General features: G+C 42.3%; 2 protein-coding genes across 4 annotated transcripts in view; one reads left to right on the plus strand and one right to left on the minus strand.

Moving 5' to 3' along the window:
• Positions 1 to 25,399, minus strand: part of RAMP3 (receptor activity modifying protein 3) — a 61,127-nt gene extending 35,728 nt beyond the window's left edge. Inside the window, exons 1-2 of one of the 3 annotated variants that reach the window (XM_064421807.1) lie at positions 24,973 to 25,399; positions 24,414 to 24,603 (exon numbers count right to left, since the gene is read on the minus strand). Coding sequence is in view for 1 of the 3 variants with exons in the window: in XM_064421802.1 (XP_064277872.1) it covers positions 13,689 to 13,740 (52 nt within the window). In the remaining 2 variants the exon portion in view is untranslated. Of the gene's footprint in view, positions 1 to 13,688; positions 13,889 to 24,413; positions 24,604 to 24,972 lie in introns of those variants that run through there. The other 2 variants (XM_064421817.1, XM_064421802.1) reach the window with 2 other exon arrangements.
• On the plus strand, positions 13,784 to 17,019 carry LOC135301591 (vasodilator-stimulated phosphoprotein-like). Its single transcript, XM_064421831.1, has 2 exons — positions 13,784 to 14,175; positions 15,886 to 17,019. Exons 1-2 carry the CDS (start codon positions 13,784 to 13,786, stop codon positions 15,887 to 15,889), a joined length of 396 nt encoding a protein of 131 aa, XP_064277901.1. The 3' UTR covers positions 15,890 to 17,019.
• Positions 25,400 to 25,554: the final 155 nt, after the last annotated feature.

The following is a 25,554-nucleotide window of genomic DNA, read 5'->3' on the forward strand; positions in this document are numbered from 1 at the left end:
GAAGTTCTTAAATCACTACTGGCAGCATATTAAGAATGAGGCACTATTTCCGAACAGTCTGTCTACTTCCAGGAAGTGTTGGATGGGTTTTCTACTACTTTGAAATTGGTATGGTGTATTTAAATAAATATATAACCCGTATTTTTAATAAAATATTTTTCTTTATTAAATAAAATCTTAAATAAATATTTATTTCTCAAATAAATTATTAAATTCAACAACTAACTTGTGAAAGGATTTCTCAGCTGTACACTAAGATCTGTATTGTGCTGGAAATTGCATGGCTCAGCCTGAAATGTAACAATGGTTTCTTCAAGCCTTTTCCGTCCCATTATGTTTTTGATGAAAGAGTATGTAACTGAATTGTAAAACACTTTTATTATAACCACTGACTTTCAGACAGTGAATAAACTAAATACTCCAAGAGCAGAAGCAATTGCTTGAAGTAAACTTCTTTCACACTTTTACAAAAGTGGAACACACAAATGTGGAATACACAAATGTGATCCTTGAATCAAAATCCATCCTTCCAGAAAGTAAAACTGAGGAAGGGTAAGAGGAGTACATTTGTTTCTAGATTAGAAAGAAATCTGTGGTATTAGAAACAGTTTAAAGATGACATTTAGCAACAAGTACAGCATTACCAGCCAGTCCAGGGGTGACTGTCCCACTCTGCTCTGTTCTGCTGTGGTCTCACCTCAAGTCCTGTGTGTAGCTTTGGGCACCACAACATTAAAAAAAAATTAAGCTATTAGAAAGCATCCAAAGGAGGGCTTAAAAGATCACAGAATCAGTTATATTGTAAAAGACCTCTGAGATTATTGAGTCCAACCTACGACCTTGTCAACTAGACCAGAGCAGGAAGTGCCACATCCAATCTTTCCCTAAACTCTTCCAGGGACAGTGACTCCACCATCTGCCTGAGCAGCCCATTCCAATATCAATATCACCCTTTCCGTGAAAAAATTATTTGTAACATCCAGAAATTCTAACCTAAACCTCCCGATGCAGCTGAAGACTGTGTCCTCTTGTCATGTCACTGGTTGCCTGGGAGAAGAGACCAACCCCATCTGGCTACACCCTCCTTTCAGGCAGTTGTAGAGAGTGATAAGGTCTCCCCTGAGCCTCTCTTTCTCCAGGCTAAACATCCCAGCTCCTTCAGACATTCCTCACAGGAGTCCTCTAGATCCTTCATCAGCTCCACTGACCTTCTCTGGACTTGTTCTAGCACTTCAATGTCCTTCTTGAAGTGAGAGGCCCAAAACTGCACACAGCACTCAAGGTGTGGCCTCAACAGTGCTAAATACAAGGGGAGAATCAATTCCCGACTCCTGCTGGCCACACTACTTCTAATACAGGCCAGGATGCCACTGGCCTTCTCAGCCATCCTGGCTCATGTCCAGCTGCTGACCAGCATCCCCAGGTCCTTTTCCACCAGACAGGTTTCCAACCACTCTGCCCCCACCCTGCAGCACTGCATGAGATTGTTGTGGCTGAAGTGTAGGACCTGGCACTTGGCCTTGTTGAACCTATTGATCCAGCCTGTCCATATCCCTCTGGAGAGCCTTTCTATCCTCCAGCAGATTGACATTTGCGTCTAACTTGGTGTCATCCACAAATTCACTAAGTATAGAGTTGATCCACTCACCCAGATCATCAATAAAGGTATTAAACTGGGTCCAACACTGATCCCTGGGGAATCCCACTAGAACCAGACACCAACTGGCTGCAACACGGTTCACCACAACTCTCCTGGCCTAGCCATCCAGCCAGTTCTTAACCCAGGAAAAACTACACCTGTCCAAGCTGTGGGCTGCCAGCTTTTCCAGGAGCATGCTATAGGAGTCGGTGTCAAAAGCTTTGCTGAAGTCCAGATGCTGAAGGGGGAAGCCATACGAGGAGCTGCTTAGGTCACTTGGTTTGTTCAGCCTGGAGGAGACTGAGGAGAGACCTCATTGTGGTCTACAACTTCCTCATGAGTGGAAGCAGAAGGCCTGGCACTGATCTCTTCTCTGAGGTGCCCAGTGACAGGACATGAGGGAATGGTCTGAAGCTGTGTTAAGGGAAGGTTTAGGTTGGTTATTAGGAAAAAGTTCTTTACCTAAGGGATGGGGACTGAAACAGGCTCCCCCAGGAAGTGGTCACAGCAGCAAGCCTAAAAGAGTTCAAGAAGCATTTGGACAATATCCTCAGGTACATGGTGTGATTCTTGGGGCTGTCCTATGCAAAGCCAGAAGTTGGACTTCAGCGATTCTTGTGAGTCCCTTCCAACTCAGGTTATTTTATAATATAAAGTGGAAGGAAGAGAGTTCCAGACGATTTCACACATCAGGAGGTGCCTACAGCCAGCAGAGGCAAGCACAACATTCCTAACAAACCCAAATCCCCTGAATTAACTTCTGTGTGTGTTACCTAGGATGTAAGGCAAAGACTGTTATTCACCATGTATCTATGGGCCTGCCAAAGGCTTTGTGCTCCTTGTTTTCATCTAACTCTGCCTGCAAGACCTGGTCTTCTGAGTCTCAGCATACAGTAGTTGCTACATAAGTGTGTAACATCTAGAACAAGACCATAGTTGATCATGATTTATGACTACAGATAAATACACTTCTCGCAAATGGAAGTGGAAAATCTTTTTTTCACCCCTAAACATCTCTACTTCTTCAGGTTCACTACAGCCTTGTGAGGTACTGCTACTGAGGTCTCCATTTTACATGAACTGTAGAAATAATGACAGAACTAGTCAGAAGTCTGTCTAAGGTCATAAGCAGAAACCAGCATCAGTCATAACTACAGTGTGAGCCAGCAGCAGTCTGGTGCCAGTACCTATTTCACTATCTGCTCTCAGAAAATGTGACCAAATAAACTGAAGAACATGATCTCTCTCTGCCCAAAAGATAACTGTGAAATGTGTCAGCTGTGCAATTTATGGGAAAGGTACGTCAGCAGAGACGTAATGAGACAGCATAATTCTGATTCATGGCCCTCAACAGTGAGATAGCTTGAAATTACTGTTGAGAGACACACACACCTCAGACCACATGAGAACTGTGACAGCCCCTGAAGTTGGCCATCTGTATCCAGGACCACAGCTTGACACTGTATCATGTGACCACCTGGATGCACATATTTGATCTAATGGCTGCTCATTATTGCAACACAGAGGCCTACATTAGTCAAAAAGGCAGAAAAACACAAAAGAAAATGTCATGTAATGTAAGGCTTCCCTATAGTAAGGAAAAGAAGTCAGCACAATACAGATTTTATTCCATACCTAACCACCTGTGAAAGAATGTGAAACACCAGTCCCTCAAGGCCAATAGAGACTCCAGTTTGCTCCTGTGAGGTAGCCTGAAAGAGAAGTCAAGCAATCTATTTTTTTTTTTTTAATAACTTTGGGAAGGGGAAGTGACCCATGAAGTTTTCACAGACAAGGGTCACTGCACACTCCCTCCTGAGGAAGTGTTTAAAACCATGGGATACTTGAAGACATTTAAAGTTCCTTCTTCCCTTGACGGGCAGAACATTTAAATCAAGATACTACTATCATAGAATGCCTGGGAAAATTATTTTTTCCTTTTCTGACCAGAAGACAAAAATTCCCACCCTGCACATCCACCTTCTCTTGATGCTGCATGTATTCCTCTCACAGATTCCTAATACTGTTACATGTTACCATGCTGAGGCATTACATCCAACATGATTCCAGTGAAGTGACGTTTTCTTTCAATACTATGCCTACTATGAAATATTAAGTTGGCCTGACCATTCAAATGTGGGCTATTTCTCCTCAGCAGTCCAGCTTGACTACCAGGGTTTCAGAGCCCTGGATACTCACTTACATGATCACAGAATCTTTTAAATGGCATAAGAACAATGAAACACTTAACAAAATTTCAGAGCTTCACATGTCTACTTATACTGCTGTACATGTACCTGCTCATAGTAGGTGTGAGTGGCTTTTCACAACAACACCCTTGCTCCAAGGAATAAACACTGAAAACAGATCCTTGCACAGCAGCATGATCCCTCAACATCATAATTTTTTCTAGGTGTACACAGAAACATAGGAGACCGCAAAGCAACAGTTTCTGGCACAGAGAGTAGATCATTCCACCGGGTGCCTATCAAGCCACTCTATTACAACCCTCCTCAACTGGACAGGAGGAGACAAAATATAATTAAAAGCTCATGGGTCAAGGACAGGAAGAAATCACTTAACAGTTACCATCATGGGCAAGAGACTCAACATGGTAAAATAAATTTAATTTATTACCAATTAAAATCAGAGCTGGGTAATGAGAAATAAAACCAATTCTTAAAATACCTTCACCCTACCTCTCGCTTTTTCCCAAGCTTAATTTGACTTCTAATTTCTCTACCTCATCCTCCTGGAGCAGTGCAGGGGGATGAGGAATGGGGGCAGCAGCCAGTTAATCATGCACTGTCTCTGTCACTTCTCCCTCCTCACGAGGATGACTCCCCTACTCCAGTGCTGCATCCCTTCCACAGGAGACAACCCTCCACAAACTTCTCCAACATAAGTCGTCCCCACAGGCTGCAGTTCTTCATGAACTGCTCCAGCGTGGGTCCTTCTACTGGGTCTCAGGTCCTGCCAGGAGCCTGCAAACTTCCCACGAGGTCACAGCCTCCTTTGGGCATCCACCTGTCTGGGAATGGGGCCCATGGTTTGTTTAGCTACGACACTATCAATGGGCCTGCAAAACAGTTTACTTAAATCTGCCTGCTTTCACAGTCTTAGAGATGTTCTAAGGTTGATATTTTCTGTGGATTTGCTCCCATATGGCAGGCAAACTTTTTCACCTAAAGCCTGAGGGAAATCCTCCTGAGGATTTTGAAGTCATGCAAGAAATAACTAGAAAGGAGAGTACATAAGAATGAGTAGTCCCTTCCCTCTAGTTTTGAAATGTGTCAACAACACTCATGAAGTTAGAAAGAGCTTAATTTATTTATATAGCTGTGGAGTGGTACACTCTGACACCAGAAGGAATCTCTCACATCTTCCAGATCTTTTGTAGAACAAGGTGAAGAAGGTCTTACAATAATTTCTAGACTAATCCTAGAACATCTACTCCAAGACAAGATGTGTTTATTTTACATTGTTCCTACCAGCATTTTTTATTGCTTTGACAAGTTTTTGTTTTCCAAATCGCTGCATGATAAAGTATGAAGTAGCTGGGAGGAAAATAAAACCTAAATATTGCACAGGCATATTTGGCATGGAACAGCATAAGCCATATAGCAACAAGCATCCTTATGGTCTTGCAGTGCGTATTCCACCCGTTCTGTACTGCTCCATCAGAAAAGTAAGACAAAGAGGAGTTAGAACCTACCTTAACTAAAGTTCGCTGAAAATAAGAAGTCTAAAATGTCACATTACTTCACAGAGAGATTCCTCTCCCAATTTCCAAAAATATTTAAATCCAAGAAAAGAGCACTAACATTTCTTTCCAAAAACTCTCAAAACACAGAAAGAAAACAAGTATTTTGAGGAGCTTAATTTTCTTTTGACCTTTACTTCACAATGCTCGGACTTTTTTGCTGTTTCTGGTTTACACTGGAGCCAGTTAAATAAAAACTGGACCGGTGGCTATTCCAGCAATATTATCTCTACTTCATTATGCATCACTAAGTGTTTCATGGTGAAAAATTCCCACCCCAAACATAGCCCTGCAATTATGTTCATTATAATTTACTACATTTTACTACCACATTTACTAATGGCAAAGGTTACCACACCTGAATGCAAATTTACCTAGGTCCACTGTCAAAAGTAAGCAATTTACATTATTTTTAACATGATACAGTAAGTTCTGACTTTGCGAATAGAGACACAGCTTATAATAAAACTAAATATTGATCTGCTATCTAAAAATAAAACAGGAATACAGGCGATTTCACACATACTGAATCACAATTGACAACCCCATGGAAATAAAGGCTTTGAGCATCTCTTCACTGAAAGAGAAAAATTTATTTTTCCTATTTCTCTTGAAAACATAAGCTTAATGCTTTATCAGTGTTAGTTTACAAGGCACATGGCTAAATACATTTAAATAAACCTCTTCTAATATTAAATTGGACAAGTTATGTTCTTGGTACATGGAGATCCTTGAGGAGTAAAGCTGGAACAGCTCATGAACTCAGGAGATGTGGAGAGACAGCATTACACTTGCAGCCACTTGTCAAAAACAAGCATGAAAAGAAAATCCGTTCCACAGCCCCATGTGGCTAGACAGCAAAACCCTGACATGAAGGCTGAGATCCCCTTCAAGCAAAGGCCACCTCCATGCCAAAGCTGTAGAACACGTGTGTGGGTAGCCCAGAGACAGCCACAGCTGCTCAGACAATACCAACTGCAAGCAGCCGCGTGGCCTTCACGCCGCCACATCAGGCGAACAGCCCTGAGGACACTCTCCAGTCACAGAGCATGAACGAGACAAGATTACAGATCAAAGCTTAAGTCCAAGTGCTGAAGTCTCAGAAGAAACCTGAACTTTGTGTCCTATTGATGACCACTTGAATGACTTCTACAAAGTTCCATTTCTTGTTCCAGTATCTCCCCACATCTCTTCACAACATTTTATAGCTGTGAAATTTCTTCCCTGTTGTGGCAGGAAGGCCACCCAGAAAAAAGGCTGCACACTCTGTCAAATCACGTATTTTAACACAACAACAACAATGCAATAATATTTTATAACAATTACTCTCTAGCATGAATCTCTCTGGACACAAAAGGATGCAAAAGGGATCTGTCATTTGTGACATTTGGAAACAAAATTATTTCATGTGGTGTTACATTTTAGTTAAATGGTATGTTCTGTCTCATCCCTCAAAAATGTACAGTTTATTCCAAGCTGAGTTCCTCCCCTGAAGTCTCATGTGTCTGTAATCTCATTGGCCCAAGTCTTATTCCATGCTCATTTTGAATCTCCCTGTGAAGCTGTGCGAGGGAGACAAGACTCTCTCTTGGCCTTTCCCTCCCTAGGCACACCCCCTTTCTCCCCCTTCCCCCTTAGAAACCACGCTGCTCCCGGGGGTGGGACTCCCAATAAACCCTCATCTAATCGGCACCCTCAGAAGCCGTGTGGAGTTTCCTTGCCTGCCTGCTGCTACCGGCGAGCACACAGCTTAGGGGGCCCTCTGGGGATTCCCTGGGGAGCTCCCCCAAACGAACTGATTTAAATGGCTCTCAACGTACGGCAAGACCACCGACAACCCCAAGAGGAAAACACCATCACCCTGCCGGGACAGCGCAGAACCCCGTGGAACCCCGCTTCAGCGCCACCTTCGGCAACCTGGGGCAGCCGCGCGGGGCCACATCCGCGGCCCTGGGCCGCCCCTCCACCCCCACACAGAGACCCCGCGCCGCCATGCCACCATCGCAGCCCGCGCAGCTTTCGAGATCGCCGCCGGCAGCTGCCGGCTCCCCCGCGCCACATGGCCGCCACGTGGCTGCTTGGAGCCGCCAGGAGCCGCCAGGAGCCGCCAGGAGCCGGGAACCGCCACCCCCTGCCCGGAGGTGGCAGGGGAGGGGGGCCCCGAAGAGCGGGCGGGCCATGTGGATCGCCGAGCCCCAGCTGCTGATGCCCTGGACCACAGCAGTGGCAAAAGAAAGCCCACCCGTTTCCACGAGGGAGCCACCAGAGGAGCAACAAGCAGCTTTCAGCTTTGCCCGAACCTCGCACCCCTCAAAACTGGTTTCGTCAGTTCCTCCTTCCTCAGTCTTACTCTCTCTCCCCTCGCTGCTCCTTCTCCCTAACTCCATCCCTAGCCCGCCTTCCCCTTAACAAACCCCCGGGACTTCACTTCATCCTACTAAACCTGGCTAGCTCAGTCGGTAGAGCATAAGACTCTTCATCTCAGAGTTGTGGGTTGAGCTCCACGTTAGGCACCACCTGAATTAGTGTGGTTTCTGCCAAGCTGTTGGGGTCCGCTCTGGCTAGCTATGGAGCCTTGCCCACATGGTAGTTCATAGACAAAAGATTGAGAAGTGCTTGTTCTCCCATGGGTTGGTCCACCTGGTGTGTCTCTTGGAATAAAGAGACAATGTTTCCCACGTGAAGAAGAGCATCTCAATCTTTTACTTTCATCTATGAATTATCATCTGGGCAGGGGTCCATAGCTAGTCGGAGTGGACCCCAACAGCCTGGCAGAAACCACAAAAATTCAATTTCACATAATAAGTGACAGGCATTACAGGCCAATGTTAAATACACCACTTATTCTGACACTGACCACAGATAATGCTCTGCAAAGTAAAGGCAAATTAGTCACATTTATTAGAGTGTGAAAATCTTAAGACAGATGCTTTGTGGTAGGGCCCAGTGCTTCAGCACAGCCCTTTGCTCACCCAGCTTAATCTGGTTAGATGCCAACAAGATGTGCTTTCATCAGCCTGGCACTCTGCTAGGGTCTCAGCAGTGCCTACCACATCTTCCTCTTCAGGTGAGAGTCCCCCTGGCTCAGAGCATAGGGGAGCAAGTGACACCCCATTTGCAGAAGGCCATCAATCTGCCTCCATACAGGCAAAATTCTGTATTCCTGGAGATAAACTGAGGCCAAGGGCTGTTATGCAGGCATGTCCCTCATCCAAGACAACGTGGTAGACCACATTAAGCTGCTCTGAAGAGAACAAAGAATCCTCTCCACCCTCTGGACCATTTCTAGCAGTGCCACTGCACTTTCTTTTGAGGTTTTTAGCAAGGAAAAAAGCTATTTTCAGACTGGTTTCAAGGAAGCCAACATATGAAGGGAGATTAAGACTAAAAACTTGTGAAAGGGCACCTTTCTCCTATTCCACTTTGCTACTCCTTTCTTTCCTCATACTTGCACATTTACACAGAAGAACTAGGAGTCCTTCAAGCAGCTTTCAGGTTACTCTACATATATATTCACATTAAAATAATGTGATTTTTTTCATTTATATTTTCCAGTTTATTTCAATGAAAGCCTGACTGAAGAGATTCTTATTTTAAAAAAGACAGGCTGTTTCCATAAAACACAAAATAATACACTTCTAAATTCTGTTCTGAAATAAAATGGTTCATGTAACAGCTTTCACTAAACTAAAAAGGTGTGAATTAAAACAGGTTTCATTATGCTCGTGAAATTAATCTCTCTGAGCCCCAAATGAAAGCACAGTTTGCTTTTTTCATGCGTCTCTAAAGTACTAATTTCAATAGCCAAGACACAGATGGTAGCAAATGGTGTTTTGTAAGGGACCGGTCATTGCGGTTTTTTTTCCTTGGTAAGACAAACTGGAAATTGATTCATTTGTCTGCAATTCAAGCCATGAATCATCTCAGTTACCAGTAGATAGGTGGAAGAAACTGAAACACAGACAGTACAAGAAACTACTGGTGGTGCAATGCTTAAACACAACTCAACTGACAAAACCTCCCATAGCTCCCCTTGAGCTCAGCTCAAGACCCTTTCCTTCAAATCGTGCAGTTTGTGTGTATCTACCCATAGCAGTACCTGTCTATCTCAGTGTAGAAGTCAATCTCCATTTCACAGTCTCTTGTGCACAGTCTCTGATGCAATTATGACCTGACTTCAAGGAGGCAAATGTGGGAGGAAAGGAAGGGCTGAATATAGATGATGAAGAGCAATAGGCAAGTAGGGAGAAGCTGAATCAAACAGCAAGTCTGGGGCTGGCATTAAAAGAGTGGTGCCATTCAGGGACCATCACACAGTGTGAGAGACACACAGTGGCAAAACAAAGTGTTTTGCCTCATAGGCAAAACAAAGCTACAGGCAAAGCCCTGAGACACCAAAGGTATTTAAAACATTAAAGGGGATGTAGATAGTGAGATCTTACTAATTTAGTAGCAAGAGTTTACATTAGCTAAATGGTTTCCAGGATTAGATCTCATTGCTGTAAATCGGGGTTTAAAAGCCTGGAGTTACCTTCAAAAATAGAGTGCCATTCCTCCTGAGAGCTGGGACCAAGCCAGCTGGAGATAGGATGCTCTGTGCTACCACCTGCAGTCCACTTACCACCACAGGGACAGTCCTGCCATTCACCCTCTCAAGGGAACTGGTATGAACCTGTCCCCTGTTGCACATGTAAATCTTAGGAAAGAAGCAACACCTTCCCGAATAAAAGAATTAGGAGACACAAACAGGGTGAAGGGTGGTGGAAGAATGCCTGGATCCAACAGCAAATTGCAACACAGGCTGCATTTATACCAGATGCTTTGCTTTCAGGATGGATGTTGGGTTGGGTCTGCTGCCTGTCTTTGTGCTTGCCTATTGTGGAAAATCACATCTTTAGAATATGAAGCATCATTTTGGTAGAGAAGTGTTTTTGTCAGAACTCTGTGGTCGGTCTCAGAATAAGATGTTCTGTTTTGCAAAGGTTTATTTGTTTTACACACACACACTCGCCTGGGTCTATTAAATTCAGAACTCCTATGACGGTATTCCCTTTCTTTTTTTGACCCTTTGCAGCTGCAGAACAGCATGATATTCATAAGAAAATTATGGGAAAAAAATCACTTGATTTGGTTTTCAAACTTTAACTTGCTGAAATTATTCCCTGTTGGATATATTTTTTCATCATTGGAATCCAAACTCTTCAGGACTTACATATGCCATGTTTCACACAAGGGGAGCTCAGGACCTTACAGAATTTGGACCTTTATACACAGCTTTTCATTATTGTTTGCAGATGAGGTATAGTCTTTAAAACAAAATAAAAATGTAATTGGGACCAGGCTGTTTCCAACTGTCCAGCTGCTCACCTGTGACCAAAGCACTAAGCTTGGCTAACCCCTGTGAAAAAAGGATTATGAAATGCAAAAACCTACTGACTATCTTTGAAATCTGCATACAAGAACCGCTCCAGATAAGGATCATACCATTTCTCTTGATATGGGTTTATATAAATATATTGAGAAAGATTACTCTAGAATTTAAAAAATACCCAACTTTACTCTGGTAGCATCTTTTAACTCAAATACTGTGGCAGCAGCTCTCTGGCCACAGAGAGCAACAGATGACTTTTCCAGGCATTTTCCTGGGGAAGGCTGTGAGAAGATCAGAGAAAAGAATGAGAAACAATTCTTATCTCCACTTGCTGCACCTGTTGTTGTGCACATGTGGAATGTGTTACGGAGATTTGTTTACCAAAGGGTGATTTCTTAATTGGACACTGGATGGTGTTTGGATTGATTGACCAATTAGATCAAAGCTGTATCCGACTGTTGGTAAGGGTTATGAGTTTCTTAATAAGTATAGTATAGTATAAGATGATATAGTATGATATAGTATAATCAAGTGATTGATCAGCCTTCTGGAATCATGGAGTCAATGATTACTCAGCTGGGGGTCTGCGGCGACAAAATACAAATAGTACCACTGAAATGCAGGTGTTACATAAAGAATGAAGGAGAAACATTTGGGCAGCGATTCCAAAACAATGACCTGTGTAAAAAAAAAGCACTTTGTTAGAAGTCCTGGTCAAGCCCTTATGTTTCTTCTTACCTCAGTTTCCATACATAGAAGTATACTAAGAGAATTTTGGATGATGGCAAATGTAACACTATTTCTTAGATTATTTCTTAGGTGCTTCGATTCTACAGTTAGTAGGTGTCTTTTAAGTATCTACAGCTCTGCTAAGCAAATCAGAGATTTCACCTGACAGCTGGCGTTTCCAGTTCTGCCCCATTCCGGATGTCATTGCACTTCATTTGACTGATGGCATGCATGTCTGTGTACCAAGTACCTCAGCTGATGCATTCTTTCCCCTCCACACTCAGCAAATCCAACCTCTCCTACTGAATGAACACACTACATTTTTTGCCATCCTCACTAAGGATGGACAACACAACAAGTAGTTATGCATAGAGCTAATGTGTCAAGTCCCAGGCAGAAAGATACAGAAAGTAGTCGCCTGAGGTTACAGAAGTACAGCCTCACACCCCACCCAGATGGGCTTCCCACTGCCTTCAGTGAGCTTAACACTGAGGAATGGTGGTTTCACCTAAATGGTAGAGGTCACAGCTCTCTGCTTAATCAAAAGAAGCCATTATGATCATTCAATTAAAGTAAATTTTTTTCCAAAATAACTAGTTTTAAAACTGCATTTGCATTCCCAAAGAATAAATTTTCTACCACTTTAGGCTTTTCTTATTAAAAAACCTTGATTTCACATCCTAGAACTCTAAGGTTTTTCTACTACGAAATCAGTCTCATTTCATTAGATCTTGATTATATCTACTCTTTCCAATTCCAAGCAAAAGTAATGTATTATCAGTTAACAGATATTCTTAAAATCTTTTGTATGTGTTATTCTATCAGGAATGGAACTAGCACAGTTAAAAATGTCTAGCGCAATCGATTTATCTGTGCCTCTCTGGTGAAAAATGTCCTCTGTAGCTTCCTGAGCCACAGGAACACTGTCCTTCACTCTAGTAAAGCTCTGAAAATAAATCTCCAGTGGGTAATTCTCCTTTGCAAAAATCACAGTAACATCAAGAAGTCACCCCATACAAAAAGATTATTGCCTAGTTCCCTAAGGTCAAGATTGCATAAATCTTTCTCATGTCAAGACAAGTGCGGGCCATCTTTTTATTCCTTTACAGCTGAGGTTTAACAGAAATCTGAGCAACTAAGGTAAAATTTTAGAAGTCCTCAAGCCACAGAGAATCAAAAACTTGTGCCATGTGACATGTCATTCTTTTGACAGACCAGCTAAGGATGATGCTACTGAACACTGTCAATACTGTCCTTTTGTTTGTGGGTTTTTTCACAGAAATATGTGCAATGTTTACCAGTTTCGTACTTTGGAAGGGGTTTAAAATAGCAAACAAAGTTCTGAAGTCCTCAAATACATCTTTTAAAGGTACCAGGCCTGAATTTTTGTCCCTTAAGTGTGACTCACAGGGAATCAACTGCATCTCTTTGTTCAGTGTTGAGTGAAGATGATTAGAGCCAACTTCTGGCAACTTTAGATGACTGCAACACATTAAATCTGAGAGCCCTAAAACAATCTACCTGACAAGGAACAATAAAGTAGTTTTTCTAGCCACTGAGGCACTCGAATTGAAAGATCTGAAGGATACCTGTGCTTGATAACTCTGTGCTTGGAACTCAACTACTCTAACAGAACCAGCCCTTCAGTCTGCAGGAAAAAGCCTTCCCCAACAGCTAAACACACCTCCCCAGAATCCATGTGGGATCCAAGACGGAAAGCCTGACTAAGGCGAGAAGTTTGAGATCGTTTTCCCTGGGGCCTGGACGCCTTGTTCGGGGACTCCCCTCGGCGATGTCGGCGCGATGCTGAAGGGGACCAAGCGGCCCTGACGCTGCGCCCGGCCCCGCTGCCCGCCCGGCGCGGCCGGAACGCTCTCGCTGCGAAGCTGCCGCTATGCTCGGGATGGAGAGCCCGGGAGGGAAAGCAATCCCCCTGCGTCCCGACCCGCCGGCAAGGGACGGCCAGAGACCCCCTCCCAAAGGGATGCTCTATCCAAAGCGGGGGCTCTCCTGCCTTCCCCGAACTTCAGCCCCCCGCCCCGGCTTGAAGCACTGCCCTCGGGTTCGCGCACACGCGAGGATGCTCAGCCGGTCCGGCTGCAGCAGTCCCGGGGCGGTAGCGGCGAGCCCCACCGCACGCTGCCGGGACGCCCCGGCCAGCCCCGGCAGCCCCGGCAGCCACTTACCCCAGAGCAGCAGGACGGGGAGCTGCCGCCGGCGGCTGCCCTGCGCCTCCATCCCGGCGCGGGCGGCAGCGTTGGCGAGCGGCCGCCAACGGGGGATGGAGCCCGCATGGGGCGGCCGGTCCGCAGCCGCAGAGGGCCCGAACCCGCCTCAGCCCGCCCGCCGGCGTGGTTCCTCCTCTTCATGCCTCGGCGTCCAGCCCCGGGCGGCGGCGGCAGCGGGGCGGGCGCGCAGGGGAGCAGCTCCCCCGCCCCCGGGTGCTCCCAGCGCCGGCGGGGCGGACCCGGCGGCCGAGCCGGGCCGGGCCGGGGTAGGCACGGGCACGGGCACGGGCACGGGCACGGGCACGGGCACGTGTGAGTGTGCTCTGTGTGCGGCCGTGCCTCCCGCTCCTCCAACAGCCACGGCAGGAGGGATGCCGCTCCCAGCCCATCGGTCTATCTGGCTGCCTAGGGGAAAGGCATCTACCCCGCGGGGAAGGTTCTGGTCGTAAGTGTCCGAGGGATTCAGGGACTCTTCACACCTTGCCCTGGGAGCAGCTTCTCTCCTCCTATCACAACATCCTGGCGGTGGGGTTGAAGGCATGAGGACCCTTGCATGGCACCGACGTGTTGGCATGCTCAATATTTACAGCTGAACATGGGCAGAGAGCTGGCCTGACCCCACACAGACCCAGAGCGGCCTGGAGTTCTAATATGCTACGTGCATTTTTATGTTGCAATTTCATCTTTGTCTGTCTCTTTTCAGAGAAGGTACAGCTCCTGATTTTTATCAATATTTAAAAGCTGTATTCCTGGAGCTCTCTCTCTAGGAAATTAGCATCTCCATCAAGAAACACCAGACTGGGAAGCTGCTAAACACAACTTTTCTTACCTAAAAATAGTAGTATGGCTCAGTAACAAAGACCCAGACTGTTCCTCTAGGTACATGGATTCTCCACCACAATAATGGCCTTTTAGTAGAACATTAAATCACTGTCATTATTAAAGGTCAAATGTACCATAAAATTTCAAATTTCAGAAGAGATTTTTAAGCCACACACAAGAACAAAGGGTACTTTTAGGTATCGGTCAGGTTGTTAACATTGACTTTGTATGCTTGCCTAGCACAGTGCTTCAAACACTTGGATAGTGGGACCCCAACACAGGAGCAAAATTATGCAACATGTGCCTTTGTAGCCACTGCTTTCAGTACACAAGCTTTGTCTGATTTATGCTGAAGGAAATAGAAAATACAGAGAAAGCTGGGAATCCAATGTTGAAACAGCTCTGCAGACATTTAAGTGTGTCACTTAGAATGAACCTCCTATCACTTGTGTGCCACTTCTTCCACTTGGCTGGAAGCAAATCTTGTAAAATACCATAAACCATAAATAAACCATAGCTCAGGGAGATCATCCTTCAGCAGAGGGGCTGCCATTTCTGCTTTGTAAGGAGTGTTTGCAAGCTGCCCCTGCCAGAAGGAGCTGCAGAGAAGTGACAGGCGTGAAGGCACATACACCACAGACTTGTTAGACCATCTATAGCATCCTTTCTAACAGTAAGTCTTGATTTTCATCACAAATTCCACTTCTTGCAAATCTGAAAAATACAGTTGGTATTTTCAATAATTTAGACTGATTTCCAGGTTAAGCATCACGCTTTATATGAAATATTATATTTAACGTGTTTAAAACATGCAGTATATTATACAGTATACAGGCAATATTTTTTGTAACACACATGGAGATAATGCTGACAGGTCTTTTTACATCAATTACATTTGTTTTCTTTGCCTGTTTCAGATGAAAAACTGGAAAAGTGAATGTTACTTCTTCCAACTCTCAAGATCCTGCAAGCACTTCCCATTTTGTGCTTGCAGCACGTAGTTTGAAGGTGCAAACAGTATCTCTGAGGTAGAACAAATTAATAGAATTTATAGGTAAAGGCACAAATGCAGCCTGTTTCATTGGATCACAAGCCAGCTATGCTAGGTGATATCTTTATCAATGTGATCTAAAATGAATAAGTCTGATTCACATTTGAACAAAACTGTGACAGCGTTAGAACAGTCGTCAAGATGGTTCAAAAAACTTTCACAGTTTGCAGTTTTTCAGTAAGACTGCCCACTCCCCTCAACTCCCATTGTATCGCAGTAATGCGAACAGATTCACTCCAGAATGACTGCAAATAGCCTTTTCTGCTCTGCAATTCTGCCTAGGTAGCATAATGTACCTACACCAGTTCCTGAGGAGTCCCTGGTGACAAGAGATGGAAGAAGTCAAGCTTCCCAGGACAGGTATTATTGCCAGCACTACAGGGTTCAGAATGGTGCAGGATGAGGTAATAAACTTTCTTGCTCCAGAGTTTAACTGATTCAACAGAAACTGAAAAAATAATAAATTAAGAAAAAGCTGAAGACATTACACTATGGAAAACAACATTGCATTTCCTTGTCACGTCACAAATTGGCCCAGAGAGGCTGCTTGCCCATGTGGAGGGACTTTGCCCAGTGTCAGATGACATCTTTCTTCACCTCTTCCTGGCACAGCAATTTTGTATAAAAGACACATTAAGATTTCAAGACCACATTTTAATGGGATTGCTTTCTGGACTGAGGTTTGAAAAAGTAGGTTCAGTTTGCCTGTGGTTTTAAATTGAAGTAGATCATCCCTCCTATTTAGTGCTCCTAGAAGCATGCCATTCCTGCTCCAAAAACTAAAAAAAAAAAAAAAAAAGAAAAAGTATCTGCAGGTTATTAAAATAATTCCTCTTTTTGCCATCAATGTAGGAATGTAAGAACATGATAAAACATACCCCCCAGTTAAAAAACAACTTCTTCTTGTGACTTGAAGGCCCCACAGTGGTATACTGACTGCACATAATACCAAAATTTAGTTTACATCAGTCAGATCTGATGAGCTGAAACTCTTTATGCCTATATTACCTGAAGTGAAGGAGGAGAAAAAATAACAATTTTTTTTTATGTAGAGACATTTTTACATAAGAGCAGTCATGGAATACAGAAGCACGCAAATATTTTGCCAGCCTTCTAAAGCTTAAATTTTAAGCCATGTATGGGTGTGCTCTGTGATTTCAGCAGGGTTTCTATGTTCAGAGCAAAGCATCTAGGGAGTGTTCACATATTCCAGACTGCACTCTATTTCAAAAGTGCTGAGCTGTGAGTATTTAGCACCTCTCAGACCTCTAAGCACCTCTTATTTTATATACCTAGCTCTGACATGACAGCCTTACCACGGCACAGCATGTGGGCTTTGTTTGAAGGAAGTGGAATATGCAATTACTTTGTTTCCATACTAGTTTCTAGTACAGTAAATTGTGTTGATTAAAAAAACCCCCCCAAAAAAAACCAACAAAAAACAAAACAACAAAAAACAAAAAACCAAAAAAACCCAAAAAAACCCCAAAACAACAAAAAAAAACCACAAAAAAACCTAGAAAACAAGGTACTTCTGTACCCTATGCCATCGACACCAACACCTACCAAATAAAAATTAAAAATTCCACAGGTGTCATGATGCAGGTCAAGGAAAAGCAGACAGGTTTTACGGAATGATGGCAAATGCCTCTTCCCTCTCTCTGGACAGAAGCTCCTCAGTCAAGGGTCCTCCACTGAGGCACCCACCCCTTTTTTTACAGCCAGCAGTGCAAAACTCTCTCATCAAAGGACTCGAGAGCAAATATGTAGGAACTGGGATGTCTTGCTCATTCCTGTCTGTTGTTCTTTTACCAAAAAGAGTATCCCAAGACCACTGGTGACTGTATGTCATGCACATCGTAATTGTCTCTTCCTGTTGTACAGAGTTATTGTTTTTCAGCACCAGCCAGAAGCTTTGTTATAACAGAAAATCTTTGTAATTTGGTTCAGGGATGGGAAACAAATCATGCCTTCATCTTAATGTAAATGTAAGCATAAGCAAAAGGCACACAATGCTCTATTCCTTCTAGACTAAGTAAAGCCAAAACTAATTTTAAAGGTTTTAAACTTTTAAAACTGTCAGTTATGTTCTAGAGGCCCAGACTTTCTACTTAGAAATTAATTTTGTTTTTCATGACAGGCTCGCTGAGCAGTTTGGAAAATGCTGGGAAATAATATATACATATACCATGTCTCCCATACATGGTTGTGTCTGAGAAATACATTGGAAAATGCATTGTGGAAAATCAAGGAGAAAGATACAAGAATCAAAGTGGAAGAAACACTGTTGGGTTGGGTTTTCTTTTCCTTTTAGAAATAATAACTGTTAGAGTTTATTTTCATACAAAATCTTACAGAGATGAAAACTGAGATATATCTGAAGGAACATTCAAGGGTCATTTTAATACCATCAGAACTGAGCTGACTCCACAGAGATTGGTGAGACAGCAATATAAACCTACTGCAAGAGAAAGAAGCAAAGCCTATTCAAGTTCAATCTGAGCACAGGATTTCTGATTCCACATGTGGGCTCAGATCAGTGCAGTTCTGAACCAGCATCCCCTTATATGAAAACAGACTAATTGTACTTCCTAGGTGCATGAATGACTGGCTTTAGGGCTGAGCAACACAGATCCTAGAACACTTCTTAAATGAGAAATTCCATAAATCTCCATTCCATGGAAAAGTTCAGCTCTATATAAAATGGAAGATATTACTATAGTAAATAGAATGTTATTTGATGGCACAAAACAAGTGCAATACATACATTTCTAATTATCTGGTCCTAACCCTTAGTATAATTGTGCTTCTAAAGTAAAACAGAAAATAAAAAAATAAATCATAACATGTTTTCATTAAGGCTGAGTTCAACCTGCCATTGCATTCACACATATTTCTATCATAATACATCATCCTATTTTAATCTTGTAGTCTTTACAGCCCCAAGGCAACCCCAGTTCATGCACAGAACACTCACACCTCTTTCACTGACACATCTCACAGCATTTGCTACAAACTGCATAAAATGTGAAGGCAGACACAAGTATCACCTCACGCTGTTCTACTTGACCAATTTCCCTCGGAGTGCCATCGTGCAGAGCCCCAGCTTCCATTACTTGAGGAGAAGACCTAGAGAGCTTCCCCTTCATCATGCATTCACTTTTTTAGTACTACTTCCTTTACTCCTGACTTGGAAGAAATGTACAATAAATACTTTCAATTATTAATGAGAAATTTTGAGAAAGTTTGTTGGCAGTGTGCCTGAAGAACATTACTGATTGTCACTGTCATTTAAAAAGGGGAAGGGAGGAAAGAAAGGTGGTATTTCAGAGACACCATTTTTTCCATCTCTTTCATTATTTGTCCAGGATTGCAAATGTATCCTTTCACAAGGGTTCTTTCACTATTTGACCACATACTTTCGAGTCTTACGATTCCCTTCAAATGATCTCAGTAAAGGAGACCGCTTATTTCCCCCACATAGGAATGAAACTACTGTTTGCATTTACAAGTGCATCAATTAAAGGTTTAATTGTGTTTATTGCACTTGCAGAAAGGAGAGCATCTGCTCAGGTTCTGCTGACCTCAAATGACAGAGAGTATCTCAGTGTGACAAGTGACCATAGCTCTCATTTGCAAAAACAATGTTTCTCAAACATCTGGGGCAGCACAAAAATAAGAACAGGACACAGGTGGGAACAGTGGGTTACAGATCTATCCTGGTAGCACTCACTATATTTGCCCTATATCAAACAGCAGTGTAGCGCTGGGGCTGGTGTGCTCAATCTCTGATTCACAGACAACAAACATAAATGTTAAGGAAATTCCTATTATTAAGAAAAGTGTGTATTTATGCATTAGTTAACATGAAATAATGTCAATCCTCAAATGAAAGTAAAAATTATAAAAGAAAGGAAATATTATCTTTTCAAATGTTTACTTTTTATGAAAGGCTTTGTTCATCAAAAATTTCACTTTACAGAATATGTAGCCCTTCATATTTAATTGAATTGCTGTGAACATCTCTCACTATTTTTGACTCTAATAGTAGAATGATCTGCATCTTATGGAAGTATCAGTTAAATCTTACTCAGGATATCTTCTTTTTGCTTTAAATTTAGAAAAGATTTTTGAAAAAGTGAGATAACTATAGTTCCCATAACGAATTTACTAGATACTAAGTTTTTCCATGTAAGGGAAGAGAAAAATAATACAGATGAGCAAAAGTGCTTTAAATAATCTAGATTAATTGACATAGGCATCTGTTTTGTTGGTAGACACAGATATAAACTATTCCAAAGATGAGCTATCTTTGTCATTGTCTCCAGAGTTTTCTAAATTAGAGGAAGGATGTGACTATGTGGATGACAGGCACACCAGGTAGTGTACCACTGGCCCACATGCACACTTACCATTTCCAACTACTATATCAACTACTGAGTTGCAATTCAATGATTTCAGGTAGAATTTGCTGCTTGATCTTAGCAGGCATATTACAATGCTGCACTAGAGGAAATTACACCTATTAGAAAATATGAAATCTACCCCAGCCCATAAGTCAGACCAAGATTTCAAGTTCACAGTAGAGTCAGTGTTGAACACATCAAAGGTAGGGGCTTTTTTGCACTGCCATCACAAGAGTGTAATTTGCCTTAATCATACACTAGAGCTTCAAATAAATGTGAGATTCAAAACCAACTCCAAACAGAATAACCCAGAACAATAATAATAATAATAATATTACCTAATTATAATTCCCCAAAAGTGCCTAAAATGCATGCTGGGGGGGGAAAAGAATCCTAAATATTTAACCAAAAACCAAAACCTGTTCACACTGTAAATTAGGCAACTACTTTTAAAAGACAATACCTATGTCCTAACTCTTCATCTATCAGAACCATCACTGTTAACTTTTTGTCTACTCTTCAGAACACTGATATTCTAATTCTGAATAAAGTAAAGGCCTCTGACTGAGCTTGTGATAAAAGCTGGGTTTATAATTTGAGACAGAAAGTTCATTTCTTAAATGAATAAATTTTCTTTAACAGATTCATTGTCATATTTCTTCCTTTCTGGAAGAAATAAATAAAAGGATCTGTCCTGGTTTCAGCTGGGATAGAGTTAGCTTTTTCTTAGCCAGTACAGTGTGATGCTTTGAATTCAGGATGAGACTGATGTTGGTAACACACCGATGGCTCAGGTGTTGCTCAGCGCTGTTTACCCTGAGCCAGGGGCTTTTCAGTTTCCTGTGCTCTGCCAGTGAGGAGCTGCTCAAGGACCTGGGAGGGAGCATGGCCAGGACAGCTGACCTGAACTGGCCAAATGGATATTCCAGACCACAGGGCACTGTGTCCAGTATGTAAACCTGGGAGAACTGGCTGGGAGAAGCAGATCACTGCTGGCAGATGGGCTGGGAATCAGTCAGTGGGTGGTGAGCAATAGTGCTGTGCATCACTTGTTTCTATTGGGTTTTATTGCTCCTTGTCTCTCTTTTCAATTACAATTGTCAGTAGAAGTAGTAGCACATTTTATTTTGTTTGAGCTATTAAACTGTTCTCATCTCAACCCAAGAGCTTTGCCTCTTCTTTCCAATTCTCTTTCCACCAGGGTGAAGGTAGCAAGGTGGCAGCTACATGGCTCTTGCTGGTTGGGGTTAAACCCCAACAGACATTTTCGGTAGTACCCAGAGGATTGAGATAACAACAGATCTGATCAGAGGTTGTTAAAAGAAATTGCTTTAAGGAACCATTGAATTGGTTTAATCATTGCTGGTCACTATGTTTTTTCATTTGTTCCCTGCATGTGTGCTCACAGGTGCATTATAGAACACTGTTCTTGATGTACATGTTCCCTGTGGTGATGCTGATCGTCGTCGGAGTCTGGGCTAAAGTTGCAACTCTGTTGTTCTTTGCAGGAGTGGTTTATGACATGACAGAATCGCTGGTCATGAACCAAATCCTGTCTGTGTGCTTGGCCCTGCGTCACCTCTGAGCCTTGGGAGCCATCTGGTGGAAACTATTAACAATCACACATTTTAGCTGCTGCTCGTAGCGTCAAAAGGACCTTAATTTCCTGAACATCTCTTTAATTTGTCCGTTTTGCTGAGCATGAAAATGACAGTTTGCGAGATGAGCTCAGAAAGTCCAAGTGGAAGGTTTTTCTTCAGGTAAATACTCACAAGGATTTACATTAAATCCGTGTGTGTAAGTGATGGGCAGGGATGTTTTCTGAAATAATAACACAGAGATTTACTTTTCTCAAATATTTTTTTCTGGAACATAAAAAATGTTAATTAATTGATAGTAGAGCTTCCATGAAACTCCAAAGATGCTGATCTTAAGAAACTATGGAATAATGTACTGTTCAAACAGTAAGTGAGAAGACTTAAGCAGGAAAGCATTAATATTATCTAGATATCATATTATTGAATTTCCTTAATCAAAGGAATCCTTTGAAAAGAATTTTCTTCACCAGATAAGAGAAAGTAATTATCAGCAGGGAGAGGATGTGGGTCATAGCAGAAAGGGTGCCATGCTGTACTAGGGAGAGACACTCTGTGGCAGCAGCCTGAACTACCATTCCAGCAGTCTGCTGCAAAGAAACATCAGAATTAATCATATACAGTGATTAAACAATTACTTATAAAACCATCTCTTTTAATAATACAGGTAACAACAGGACAGATATGATGTAAAAGTGGCAATTTCAGATTCCAAAATGCCACTCACAAATTTAAGCTCATCTTTAAGCTCACAAATCAGTGTTAATCTTTTTCGTGTCTTCCTCTCCCCTTGCCTGAGGTATGACTGTCCATGCAGCTAGAGTTCTCATTCTGTCACATTCTCTATTAACTCAAGTCACAATAAATACTTTTGCCATCAGTGCTAGGCACCCCCACCATCTCATTACATTAAGAAAATCCTACAGTTGTTTTTTTTTTTCAAATTTCTTGTCTTCACTTAAAAGATCCTTCAAAGCCCTCCCCAACTCTGCCTTCCGCTGGCACTTTTGTACACTTACATTTGTACACTAGAACTCCTAATTCCCAGACAAAAGGATATGGAGGGAAATCAAGGCTTTCCTGACTGTAAGAGCCAAAAGAACCCACAGCCTCAGAGGTCACTGCAGCTTTGGTCAGGTGTGGTATCATGATGTACCCAAGCTGCCTGTTGAGGTCTCCTCAGCTCCTCTGCTCTATTCTGCTGCTCCCATCCAGGAAAGGCCATGCAGCAGATGTGTTCCAAGAGGCAGCATGTTAACTGGCCCCCCTCTCTACAATTAAGAAAGCAGCCGGGTACAGCCAAATTTCTCAAAAGAAGTTCTGCCCTCAGCCAAGGATAGGTGCTGCTCCATGCTTCTCTGCAGGTGTTCAGAGATGCCCCAGAAATAGGAGGATCAAGTAGGGCACTTCAAGGTAGGTGATTTTTCTAATACAGACAAAGCACAGCAAGGAAAATGGGGCATTTTATTCTTCAGAGGGTTTCCTGATGATTCCCATGTGTGTTGGAAATAAACACTGATTGAGGAACTTTTCATTGGATGTGCAGGGTACCTGTAGCTCTGGGAAGGCAAATATATTTTTTTATATTTTCTTCCAAATCTAGCAGGCCAGCTAAACATGCAGCCATTCCCTTGCCTGGTTTTATCAAAATAGGGCTAGCATAAATAGTTTAATCTAATGGAGATAGCGGCGGGGGGGGGGGGGGGTTAACCTGGATTGTGTTCACAGAAACAGGCTCAAGGACAAGTATGTGTGCTTTTATATTAGGAGCTCTATTGGACCGAATCACAGGCTCAAATGAAACCCACTTGATGGCAACTGAAATACAAAGATAGAGAAAAAAAACCTCAACACTTAAAGAATCTGGAAAGAATATGTAATTCTCAAAGTATTAAAAAGGTAACTGAAATATATATATTTAAATTTTTCCATTAAATTAGTATTTCTGAACATAAATAGCATCAAGGTAAGTTGTAGTGTAATAAAATCAGATCAAAGCATATAGTTGAGCAACCTCTGCTGTATTATATTCTACATGGTAGTGCTTCCAGGTAAGACCATTAACACCGCCTTAAAATCATCTGACTCATTTAACTTAGTGGCTTGAAATAAATGTCTGTCACCTTCCTGAACTATAACGCTAAAACCTCATTCATTATTCCAGCCACATTTCTTATCTTTACATGCAACAGTTACACTGAATATATAACCTTTAACTTTTGCTCTACTGTGCAAACATTAAGAGAGAAAAAAAATGGTAAGTAAATAGATTTAGCCCAGAAATAATGTAAGGAAATACTTACAAGTTAAATCTTGAATCACCCTAGAGCACAAAATCACAATTGAAGAAGTGGCCAAGCCTCACTGCATATTCTTTTAAAAACTCAGTAGAATGCAGTGGACTTAAATGTTTAAAGAACTTCAACCAGCAGTCACACTATGATGAAGCAAATCAATGTGCTTCAATGTACATGTTGCACTGGTGAACAGCTGCCCCTATACACACCATACCAAAATATTAAACTCCTGCAGAAAACAGCTCCAAAAGCACTTTGAAATACACAAAGTATTCCAAGTGGAAATAGGACCTTATGTGGGTTTATGAAAGAGAATGAGAACTTAAAAGAATGAGTGAGGACTGTTGATCAGTTGATACTGATCAACACACAAAAGAAGAAGTATGTGGTGCCATGAGCCATTTTCCAAAGTAGATCATGCATCAATGACAAGCACACATTTTGCCTTCCAAAATGTGCTCTGCCACTGTGTATTTTGGCCAGTGATGCATGAAAAGCACTCTAGTGCTTACCCTGCACTTGAATTGGACACAGGGAGAGCTGGGAAGCAGCAGCAGTGAACTGTGCAGAAAATTGGGAGTCCTTCCAGCCACAGGCTCTTTTGCACAAGGAAGAACCTCTGGGGAAATGGAGCCAAGGGAATAGCAGAGCTTACTTGAATTCCAAGTTTGCAATGGGCAAGAGAGCCAAAATATCAAACCACTGCAGAAAACAAAAACAAACAAACAAACAAATACAACTTTTATTGAGTATTAATGAAGCTTTATAGTCCTGCTTCATTAGGAGCATGTTAGCTGGTGCTCAAAATAAAAAGTAAAATAATGAGAAGCATAGTCAAGGTTGTCTTTCAGTCTGTAAAACCTTCTACAGCAAACAAATAAATCTCTAACAAGTAAAACTAATATTGTATGGTGGATCTGAGAGTAAGAGAAACCTTCAGACCAGTGAAGAAAAGCACGGAAACAGAAAAAGCAGCAGTTCAGTGCATGATTTCCCACAGTTCACAGCAGAGGCAATAGGAAGAAAAAATCACTTCTGACTGAAAGATTGAGAAGGAAGAAAAAATATTACCTCTATCTTCATTATGAATTCCCAGAACAGATATGTGTTTTAGATGTCTGAATATTCTCAGTTCTGGAACTTAAAATACTTTAAAGTTGAGAACAAGGTGGAGTGTTGATCATCTTCCATAGAGAGAAATAATTTTTCTTTTTTCTGGACAGACAAGTTGTGTTCCCCTTAAAATCCTGTGATCCTTTGCTGCATAAAGTCTGCACATTTTACTTGAGATTAAAACTGCCGGGGTCAGCTGTTACTTGTCTCTGCCCCAGCACGGGAAAAGGTGGTTCTGGACAGGCCGCGCTTTCGAAGAAGGAGTCTGGACTCTTGCTTTTTGGTCTTCAGTTGTGTTTATTGCTTCTTATCTACAAAGTTTTTCTGTCTGTCTAGCCGAGGTCTGATCAGCAAGACAGCCAAGGGCACTCTCCCCCGTCCACAGGGCGGTTGTCTCTTTTATAGTGAAAACTACGTATTAGATATTTACCTTTAATTTCCAATACTTTCTGCCCTTGTTGGCAAGTGCACCTTTACTATGAACCAATCCACACATGCCAACATCATCCTGAACATGGATGCCGAGGAGAAGAAAGAAGA

The sequence above is a fragment of the Passer domesticus genome, chromosome 1 (genome assembly GCF_036417665.1).
Source record: "Passer domesticus isolate bPasDom1 chromosome 1, bPasDom1.hap1, whole genome shotgun sequence".
Lineage (NCBI taxonomy): Eukaryota > Metazoa > Chordata > Aves > Passeriformes > Passeridae > Passer > Passer domesticus.